At 39.5% G+C, this 11,759-nt stretch overlaps 1 protein-coding gene across 1 annotated transcript in view; it reads right to left on the bottom strand.

The window, feature by feature from the left end:
- LOC117111883 overlaps nt 1–11,759 on the bottom strand; it is a 24,356-nt gene that overhangs the window by 5,478 nt on the left and 7,119 nt on the right. Inside the window, exons 2-4 of the mRNA XM_033254898.1 lie at nt 2,851–2,974; nt 863–1,145; nt 485–634 (exon numbers count right to left, since the gene is read on the bottom strand). Of these exons, the coding sequence (XP_033110789.1) occupies nt 485–634; nt 863–1,145; nt 2,851–2,961 (544 nt within the window). The 5' untranslated portion in view covers nt 2,962–2,974. The remainder of the gene's footprint in view (nt 1–484; nt 635–862; nt 1,146–2,850; nt 2,975–11,759) is intronic.

The raw sequence follows: 11,759 nt of genomic DNA, 5'->3' as shown, positions 1-11,759 counted from the left end.
TCCTTGGTGGCGGTAGAAATCGTTGCTATTATCCAAATAATACACAAAACAATTAAAGCATAATCATGAATCAGTAAAAAATAAAACAACAATACAGCGCAGAATCGCATGGTCGGACGCACTCTTAGTAAAACAGTTTTCCTCCATTAGTGGAAAAGGAAGGGCGCCTTTTGCGTCTGGATATACTTAGCAACAGAAGGGCGCCCTGTACGTTGGGCACGAAGTATAGGAAACTTGCATGGTTAAAACGAAGGGCGCCGCCTACGTTGGGCACGACTTCCGCCTCATTTTTACAACGCGAGAACTCTATCTTGTATTTCTAGTATCTTTGCTGTCCCCGACGATAAATCGGGTCGGGCTGCGTCGGCCGACGCTGTCTGAATTGGCCATAAGAGACCAAGGCCGCTCGCCTACTAATAACAAACGCGGTGGAAGCGCACTCTACTTATAATAGATTTCCAAATTAAGCATTAAATTTCCTTACTATGTACGTACGGATACATCTGATTCCAATGTGGATTGCTTGGAAGTAGCTTGTCTTTTAGGCTTTGGGAATGTAGAACTTTGTGACTGGTATTAACATTCCATACAGATAGCATAACGTCATGATGTGTGAGAATATACGTATAGGTTCCTGAAAAAAAGTAAACACGATTACCTAAAAATCGACAGGCGGCTTTCCCCCACACCTCCCCCCTCCCAATACTACATATATTCTTAAAGGAAGCCAAAATATTGTCATTGTGCTTGGGCAACACAAAGCAATGTTTTAGACTTGTAGGCCTATAAGGATTTTAGTGAATGACAATTCATATTTAATTCATATAGAATAAGATGTAATTGGTGCTGAAAGTATTCTCACCGATTTGCATAACGCTTGTGTATCCATCACTTATCTTAACTCCTGTCAGCTTGTGAGATTTCTGTTTATGAAAACTCAAAGTTTGGCCTGTCTTCCAGCTCTTGTAGACGTTCTTCCACAAGTCTCCCTCGTCACCACCAGATACCTCCTGCTTATAGGGGTTGAAACCTATAATGTCTATTAGGGAGGCCCTATGAATGTCGCGTAGACATATATGTCGCCATAACGGTTTTTTCTCCCGATGCTCAAGGTGCTCGATTATTTTTTTCCAAACATGGGACACCTGAAATAGAAATCGCAAAGTGGAATCTTTAAGGCGAGTCGAGTGGCCGAGCGGTAAAGCAGGGGCGCCGCTAGCTACAGCCTTAACTTCGGTGCTGGTTGCAGCCGCTCCTCGCCCATGGTTCGGTTTGTAGAACCCAAGTCTTCTCGGATAAGGACTTAAAATTGAGGTCCATTGTATATATCTGGCTCGTGTGCACTTCAAAGAACCCATTGCATCTTTCGGAAGAGTAGGGGTTTACCCCGATGTTATGGTTCATTTCAGCCCCTGTCGTTGTGGGATGATGTGAACATGTATCACCAAGAAGCGCCTCTCTACGGCTGCTAGGTAGTCACGGACCACGCCCATACGCAATTCAGCACAATGACCTGCAAGTTATGGGTTATTCTCCTACCTTTACCTTTTTTTTTTTACAATATCTGTGACGTGGTTTTACGCAAATCGATAATGTAAAGAGCATTATGCCTTCCCGGCTTAGCTTGATGATCAACAGATAAACATTTTTGGGGTATAATTTACGTTCAGGAGGCAGTTCTTTAATTAAGAGAAATTTAGAAATAAAAATAAATCAAAAAACAATGGGGAAAATTCCATAGGGACTATGTGGTTGAGAAACATGGAGTTTGCACCAGTAAGACTGGGAAAATATACAATTCGAGAATTGTAAATGCCACAAGTAAGAAATGTTCTGCAGTGATCAGACGGGAGGTAACGAATGTAACAAACTGTTAATCATTGACTCAATGAGTTAGAATTAAGAAGAATTAAGCAGATTTAAACAGATAGGCCTATTTAGCATAATTAAAGAGAACTAACAAGTGAATTTAGAATTGAGAAGTTGGATCAACATAAAGTAAAAATGGTGAATTTAGTGAATTATTACGTGATACATCAACAAATTGAGAATATTGTAACCTGTGAATTTGAGAGAAAATAAATTATTGTCTTTATATTTTTTTTTTATTTCAAAAATATTTTGTGAGGGTGGTTCATTCAGCCGGTGGTGATCATTAGGTGCTTAAAATATGGTTCGAAACAGCAAAAGATGATTGAAAAATTGGAAAAAAGAAAAAGCATTAATATCATCCGATTTAAAAGAAGAGTTTAGTATTATGACACAGTAGAATTTTAGATTATAATTACAATAAATAATATGTTTGATTTCATTGTTATCGAATTGTACATCTTTGCTTACTTTTAATTGTAATTTTGAAAAATACTGTGGCTCACTGTTCCCCAATGAATTGCCATGGTACCCCACAGACAGGGCACAGTAGATATTTTTTCACTTTAAAATCAATCCCACAAAAATATGGCTGTACAGAATTGGTTAATTTTACAATAGCAAATGTGGTACAGAATACCCTATGTATGAAGGTAAAATAGGTGTTGCCAAAAAAAAACCAAACAAACAAACAAACAAATACTCAGCCCTCTTTGCCTAAATTTTCCCCGCGTGGTACGTCTAAGACGTGCCACGCTAGTGTGAAAGCAATGCCAAAATTAAAATACTATGTTGTTTTCCGGGGATTTACAAGCCATATACGACGGCGGCAACTCAACCTTTGGCGGACCACTTACATTTCTCGCGGACCACCCACGGACCCTTGGCGTTTGACACACCACCAATAATGTTTGGTGGACAACCAAGTGGGTAACATTGATATAAAATAGAAAGTACTTTTGAATGAAAACTATTACGAACCTGTTTTGCTATTAAAACACTTCTAGCATCAAGAAGGCGAATGATTTTTTCAAAGATGATATCTGGCACATTTTCTATACCAACTTGAGTATCGCCAAGTATCGCCTCCATTGCATAATATTGCCTATCGATATTAAAATATATACACACGCCATTTAGTACTCTAAAGGCCAACTCAGACAACGTCGTACGACGCAGCCCGACGCGATTTGTTGTCGCGTCGGGTGTGCGTCGGTGGCAGTCGCGTCGTAGAATATTTAATATTTCTCACGACGGCTTAAGACTGTCCCCGACGATAAATCGGGTCGGGCTGCGTCGGCCGACGTTAGTAACCCTATTCGGAAATCCCAACGCCAATTTACCATTACGGTTAGAGCGATGGGCGCTGCGTCTCTTGCCATACAAACCGACCATTGTGTATAAGATAGGCAAAGATAACCCGTCTGATTATCTGTCGCGCCATCCTCAAGATTCTAAACTAAGTTCACGTGAAGAGATTATCGCTGAAGAATATGTTAGTTTTGTAATGAATGAAAACATTCCAAAAGCCATGACAGTCGACGAGGTCGTAAACGCAACAGAAAATGATCCAACGCTTAACGCTGTTAAAGATTTGCTGTCCACTAACAAATGGTACCTATTAGAAACAAAATACCGTGGTAATTCTAAAGTTGATTTTCAGGCACTTCAGTCATACAGTCGCATCAGCGCAGAATTAACTATTAGTGAAAATGGGCTTATTCTACGTGGTACTAGGATCGTCATCCCCAAGGAGCTGCAAATGCGTGCAGTACAGATTGCCCATGAAGGGCATCAAGGGTTGGTTAAAACCAAAGCACTCTTAAGGGAGAAAATTTGGTTTCCGCAGTTAGACAATATGGTAGCTGATGTCGTAAATGAATGCATAGCGTGTAAAGTATCATTCGACCCTAAACAGAGAGAACCCATTCAAATGACTGAATTACCCCCACGCAAATGGTCATGTTTGGCAGCGGACTTCTTCGGACCACTGCCTTCGGGAGAGCACTTACTAGTTATAGTCAATGAGTATTCTCGATTCCCAGAGGTAGAGATAATTAAATCCCTTTCAGCCAGTTCTGTCATCCCGATTTTTGATAAAGTGTTTTCATCAAGGGGTATCCCAGATAAACTGAAAACTGATAATGGAACACCCTTTCAAAGTGAAGAATTTAAAAGCTTTGCGAATTATTTAGGATTTCATCATCAAAAAGTTACTCCGTACTGGCCTGATGCCAACGGGGCCGCAGAAAGGTTTATGAAAACTATTGGAAAATTTTGTAAATGCGCACAAGCCGAAAGCAGGCCATGGAAACAAGAACTTCATAAGTTCTTAAGGAACTATAGGGCTACACCCCACTCTTCGACGGGTGTTGCACCGGCTACTGTGTTAAATGGTCAGGTATTGAAAACTAAGTTACCCCAAGTATCTGTCGAAGAAAATGATATGGAATTCAGGGAACGCGATAAGTTAGCAAAACACAAAATGAAAGTCTATGCCGAGGGAAAACGTAATATCAAGTCGTCAAGTGTAAACGTGGGTGACAAAGTTGTGCTAAAGAACATGTCACGATCTACAAAACTTTCCCCCAAATTCCAACCTGAGCCTTTTCAAGTAATTGGTGTAAAAGGTTCTATGGTTACAGCTCGTCGTGGAAGTGAAGTTAAGGCTAGAAGTCATGTTAGGAAATTGAATCGGTCTATTGAGTGTTCAGAGAATTCTGATCGATCTGCTTGCAGACAGTGCCAGCACAAGCATGTCATACCCGTTCGATCTCCTCCGCCTAAAAGGGTTAGGAATGTTCCTAAACGCTTCGAAAACTTTTCTGTTGATTTACCAGGTTGGTAAATCAGGTGTGGCAGTCATGTACTGTCTAATGGTACAACTCATTGTATTACAGTACATTGTATCATTAAGTACTACTTATTGTTGACATTTCAGTATGCCAACTGTTATTGTTGGTTTTGGGTTTTGCATTACTGTTGTACAGTAATGTACAGTAAAAGCCCTGGTGTTATTGTTATGTTTTCATAATTATAAAAAAAAAAAGAAAAAAAAAGTCAAAAACAGATATATAAAACATCATTTTAATTGGAAACACAGTCATTTAATCACATCTTCAGTAATAATTATCGTAATGTGTTAATGGAAAGTTTCACATGAATGATAACATGGTATGTATGTCACAATCACAAGTTTTTACAGTTCACCTAATTCATATGCAATGTCAGGTTCAAAATTTTATTGTAACTCTTTTGAAAGTTTGGGGAGATGTAGTGTAGTGCTATGGTACTACTTGGGATATGTGCCGTTCATGCACGCGCGTACGCGTGGAGGAATAGGATTAAATTAGTTATGTTCAAGACGACATGGCGTGTGTGCATCGTTGTTGATTGTCCATATAAACAACACTAAAGGCCGGTTCCCACTGAACGCGATCAAGCGAATTTCGCGTCGAAATGTGGCGCGCGCGGCTGAATCGAAGACGCGACTGGCGTTTCCAATGTGAACATGCAAACGAATCTGTAGTCGAACACGCGAACTCCCAATATTCGAACTTCGACGCGGTGCGCGCGGTGGTCGCGGAGGCTTCGCCTGCGAATTCACAAGAGTTGATCCAAGACCAACTTTTTCGGATTCGCGAGCGAATTCGCGGTCTATCAATGCGATAACAAAATCACTTCTCTGTTGCCACCCGCCATTTCGAGTTTTTGCGCGCGGCCAACAGTGGGAACAGGCAAGCGAATCATTCTTTACCGAAAGTCAACTCTTGTGAACTTTGCGCGATTCTCTTCGCTTGCCGTGTGACGCTCGACGTTTTCGCTTGACAAGTTTAAAAAGCGATCAAGCGAATTTCGCGTCGAAATGTGTCGCGCGCGGCTGAATCAAAGACGCGACTGGCGTCCCAATGTGAACACGCCAACGCCCAATATTCGAACTTCGACGCGGTGCGCGCGGTGGTCGCGGAGGCTTCGCCTGCGAATTCACAAGAGTTGATCCAAGACCAACTTTTTCGGATTCGCGAGCGAATTCGCGGCCGATGGACCAATCGCAAGGCTTACGCCCGTATTCTTAAAACAAACTTTAGTCGAACTTCGAACTAGAACTTCATTTAGTGCTAGTTGCATCTTTAACTTCAATTTGTATTCGTAAATGACGTAATTTTTAAGTTTTAGCTCGAACTTCGACTAAAGTTCGTTTTAAGAATACCGGGGATAGATTCAATTTATGTCAAAGGTCAACAATAAACTCACAATCACGAACATTGTCAAAAGAATGTACAGATTATGTGCGAACGATGACCGACGAGTCCGTTTCATGCAACCTCTGTGGAACAGTAGGCTACCCTTGTTTAGGTCTGTGACAAGGGAGCAAAGAAAATATGTGACAATGCGTGGAAAAGGATTTGCAGAAACGAGTTGAGTTATCTCCTCTTTCTACCAGTATTAGGCTTGTCCAGCCTAGGCCTCTGATACCCTGCTACACCTGAGACCTACCATAGGGTAGGGTAGGCTAGGCCTACTATCTACCCTTATGAGGCCTAGCTCTAGGCCTTGAATAAATGTGAACTAAAAAAACTATGTTTATATTCACTCTTTTGATTCGTTATAGAGTTCTGGGAATGTTAATCCTGAGGATTTTATCTGATTCGTCTCACAGCCCTTTTCCTCCGTCTATCAATGCGATAACAAAATCACTTCTCTGTTGCCACCCGCCATTTCGAGTTTTTGCGCGCGGCCAGCAGTGGGAACAGGCAAGCGAATCATTGGAAGCGAGACATTCTTTACCGAAAGTCAACTCTTGTGAACTTTGCGCGATTCTCTTCACTTGCCGCGTGACGCTCGACGCTTTCGCTTGACAAGTTAAGTGGGAACCGGCCTAGGAGTGAACTACGAACATATTGAACTGACGCAGAACTACGCGCTGTATGCCGAATGCAAAGCTATTGAAATCTATCATTTCATGCAACAGATGTTCAAATATTGAAGATCATGATGTGGTATATATAGATTATATGCTGTTATTAAAGGGTAATTTTAATAGCATTATAATCAAGTGGAAAGTAGTAGAAATTGCACTATCGCATCAAATAGGTTAAAATAGAGGTTACTAAACAGCTAAAATTACTTGATGTCTGCAGGAAAATCATCTTAGACAATTTACATGGAAGAGAAATGTTTCCTTGAATATTTAGAAAAATTTTAGTTAATATCTCAGGATCTAATTACGCCCCGAATTACGCATATTTGTGTTAAAAGTACAGACATCAGACCACCATTGATCTTCTTCGTCTCAATTTCAATTAAAACTATATTGAAAATCATTATAACGTACCGGTAATACACGTATCAAAAAATGAGTTCCTGACTTCATTTTGTAGCTAATGTAGCTACTGAAAGTATGTCACCGAAAATGGTTTACCGAGGTAAGTGACCATGAATCTTGGTACCCTTTGATCACGAGCCGACACCCAATCAACGCTCAGAATTATTCTCGCGAACATTTTCGAAAAAAACACGAGTAAATGCACGAGGTCACGAGCGATAGGCGATTGCATCGCTGGCAAAATTACTCGACATTCAGTGAATTCTTTTGGTTTTAGTGTTAGCTAGCTCTCTCTGCGTTTTTGTTATGTTGCTCTGCGATGTCAAAAGTAAGTTCTGTGTAGGTAGGCCTAGATGTTTGATTTCAATAAATTTTACAATTTTAGGCCTAGGGAGAGCTACTAATTCAATATGTTACTATTAGATAATATTAGTACAGTAGTTATTATTATTGTTACGTTAGATGACAACTTTTTTGACGTTTCATTTTGGGACAGTCTTTGCGTCGAGTTTCAGTTGGTTGAGCGTTGATAAAAACCTTTCGAAAGTGGTTCAGGGGGACGTAGCCCCCTCCCCCCGAAAATATGACAACTTAGGGGTTTCAAAGGCTTATTTAATCGATATTAGAGTCTACTAACATGTACAAAATACATATAATTGTTTTGAATTTTTTTTCTCCCCGACGAATTGGGGTTATTCTCCCCGACGGGGGGAGGCGGTGAGGCCTCCCCAAAGGGAGGCTGTGGGCCCATAGCCCTCCGTAGCGCCGCCACTACAACACCTAAAAACAATTTCACAATAAAAGAAAGGAAACCGTTTGAAGAACCTCTACCGTTACTGCACACCAGAAAAATCTCATGCTTTTGCTTCTAAGTTTGTATTTGTATATTTTTATTATTAATTTGATTTTTTTTCGAAAACTATACATACATGTTTTCCCTCTTGTTCATAAATTATTCCTTGTAAAGACATCGTAAATATACAAGTTATTTTAAAATTTTCCGTTGAAATTAGTATTATTTAATTAAAAAAAAGTGTTTTTTTACCACCCCGAAGGCAGACCTCACCTTCATCACAGAAATTTAAACAATAATCAAGATTAACGTCTTCTTTATTCGGTTAATGTTAAAAACAACATTAACAATTGGAACACATTAAAACATAGTATACCAAAAAAATAAACACAAAAACAACATTTAGTAGCTACGTGTACCCTTCATGTACCTATTTTTAACTTACTTATTAACCTTTCTCTAGTGAGGGGTTTTGTTCCTTCAGAGTAAAAATTGGGTCATGTTATTTTCATACACAAGACAATTATCTATATTACTAGACCTCTATCCTTGAGGTCTATAATTATAATAATAAAAGTTTGTTCAACTATATTAATCAGGATTTTTGTATCGTTGCGTGATCGTGTTACAAGTACAAATACCAGTATTGTTAAATACTACAACCTTTCAGTGTAAATAAAGGCAAGTTCAAATGCTGACATTATACTATATTTGTCTTACTACTGTATATAGCAGATATACCGTATAAAATAAACAGCCTTTTGCATGTCGCGGACAAATGTACCTCTTTAGGCCTATAAGTAAAACTTACGGTATAGTGTAGAATAATAGTTTATACTTGCTACACTTTTGTTTGATAAGAACAAATAAAATTTAGCGGAGGCTCTGTGTTCTTATTTTTTCGCCGATTTCAGGCTCAGAATGTTCTTATTTTGTTGTTATTTTTACATACTTTTCAAACATAGAAAATTATTATTGTACAGCAGATATACTATAGAGGGTATTACATAGTCTGATAGTATTATATATGTCATAGTATTACATAGCCTTTCATGTAAGCGCGGTTTACTAGACCTGCCATGCACAAAGACCATGCCATTGACTGCATGATTGGTGACACTTTTGTTGATAGGGTTGAGTATTTTAAATACATCGGTATTACATTTACATATCTAGGCTTGAATGGCATGTTTCAAATATTAAGGGAAAAGCTTCTAGACTATTGGGCTTCATACTTAGAATTGTACGATGTAGAAACCATGTTGTTATCCCGAAACTTAACATTGCTCTTATTAGTCTTGTTATCTGTACGGAATGCCGGCATGGTTTCTATACCTGAAGAGTGAAATTGAATCATTAGAAAAGGTACAACGTCGTATGACCAAAGCTTGCATTCCCAAATCCTGGGGCCCCCTGTCCTATGAGCAAAGACTTCGCATTCTCGGACTTTATTCTTTAGATGGTCGCATAAATTATTTAATTATTACATTTGTTTCAAAGTGTCTATCTAATAAGTATGAAATCGATATATTTAGTTATGTTAAAATAAACTCTAGGCATAATAACGACCTTAAATTTAGTCACATGTTTAGCAGAACGGACAATTCCATTTTTTAAACAATTTCCTCGCCCATGGGACAGGTTGCCCAAGGAACACAGGAATATGCTTCCTCTTAGCTTAAAATCATTTTTACAATGAACAACCAAAAATCTTCTAAACTTCGATTTAGATTCTTGAGAGATATTATTTAATGGTTGTTATACAAGATCACTCAGGCACGCCTTGAATATCAACTATAAACAGCATATTATGTATGGCGATATTCCCCCTGCATATCAAGAACTTTGAGGGCACGAAGGTTACCATTTGCTGGACATTACTAAAGAAGTAAAATGAAGTTATTTCAAGGGTTCTCTTTTGGGAAACAACCCATGGGAAAAGGAAGCAAGGAGGGCCCCGACTACTTACATCGCAACATTAGAAAAGGATCTAAACACACAGTGGCAGTACATTCAGTGACGTAACACTAGGGCCAGTCAATACATGCGTAGACCCCTGTAAATATTGTAAGAATTGTCACTCGAACACTAGATGGAAATCTACAATTAGTGCAACAATGTTCAAAGTGTTTGAAATAACCATGTCGATCGAAAATCAATTCAATTTCGTTATATTAACGTAAGGTGAAGGGGTCGGGGGCACATGTCATATTGCATTTGTTCTTGATCATGAAGTTACTTTTCAAATTGTTTTGGGCAGGACAGTTTTTGTAATCGAAATTGGCCTAATTCTTGCTCCGCGTTTTTAGTCTTTTTACAATAGGCCTATATTTGTCTCGGATGTGTTTCCCAAATCCGAAAATGCATAAAATTACATTGTTCGATTGTGCTTATCTAATAAGCAGAGATTGGTGCAATCTCTAGCCGGACTAGTAGGAATTCGAAATTGTACCACCTCAGCCCCACCATGGTTGGGGCTAAGGTGAGAAAATGTATGATTATGGCACCTCTAGATGGCCGGAAATGGCACTCACAGACAAACATGGGCCCTTAATCAGTCACTAGGTATAATATGTCCTACACTCGATGTCAAAGACACATTATTTTATGTTTCAACAAAGCTACTTTGGTCAGGGTGTTAGATCGAGGAAACTGTGGGTAGGGGCCGGGCCCCTGGAAGTTGAGGGCCCTGCGGACCGCGGCACGAGAGTGCATAGGCGTTACGCCACTGAGTACATTCTACAATGGAAAACAGAGATTTGTGGAGAACAGTCATAACAAAATTGTAAACTTTGCTCATCAATAACCGGGTGTGCCCGATAAAGAGAGAGACAAGGAAGATATTTCTGCGGTGGCGTATCGAGGGAATGAGGATGCTCAAGATGCCTTAGCACCTCCCCCTCTCCCTCCCCTTCAGAGGTTGAAAACAAAATAGTGCTCCTTTTTAAATGTTGAAAAATAACCGACATAAATTTTAAGTATTAAAGTGCAACTTCCGGCATCTAAATGTCCCATATTCTTACAATTTTCTCACCTCAAATTCGTTTTTTCCCACTAAATTCTTAAAAAAAAAAAAAAAGTAATTTAAGTTCCATTTTCGGGCATCCAGAGATATAAAATACTGAAATTTTCGCGTCACCGCCAAACAACCACAGTGTCGCTGACGTGGTGTGGACATAGGATAGTTACCAACCTGAGAGATTTGAAATGCGTGACTACACCAGTTGGGTGGGTGGTGCCGCAAGAACTCGCAAGACTGCCACGCGACTATTATATTCTACAAGTGCGTGGTTGGCTGGGTTGTTATAGTCGGGAAAGAGAAATTTTCTCTGTGAATTGATTCTCTAACGGGATAACGAAAGCTCTCTAATGACTCAAGCTACTGTGTATGGCCGTTTTTATATTTTTAATAACACCAATTTCTTCTAATTTTAAATTAGTTTTCCCCTGAATTTGTGATAATTTGTTATCACGCGTGTGCTAAATGCGTGACACATTTATATCGCATGTGTTTCTGCAAAATACGTGTTTCATCTAAAATCACTTTGAAATGCGGGACCGTCCCGCACGATGCTAGACGGTTGGTAACTATGGAATAGATAGCTGCCGGGCCCTAAGTAAAATTGGTAAAATTGCACCTGATCGGACCACAGAGCCTTAGTGGGGTCTACTCAGGTGAAACTCCTAATGCTCATACATTCTGTGACTTTTTAAAACAGATACGGCTGTCTCTTATACACATCTAGATGTGTATAAGAGACAGCCTCTATC

This window comes from Anneissia japonica, unplaced genomic scaffold (assembly GCF_011630105.1).
Source record: "Anneissia japonica isolate Jap-2015-1 unplaced genomic scaffold, ASM1163010v1 scaffold287661_len39965_cov100, whole genome shotgun sequence".
Lineage (NCBI taxonomy): Eukaryota > Metazoa > Echinodermata > Crinoidea > Comatulida > Comatulidae > Anneissia > Anneissia japonica.
The sequence above is the reverse complement of the archived record's forward strand: the minus strand, read 5'-3'. Positions and strand labels throughout refer to the sequence as shown.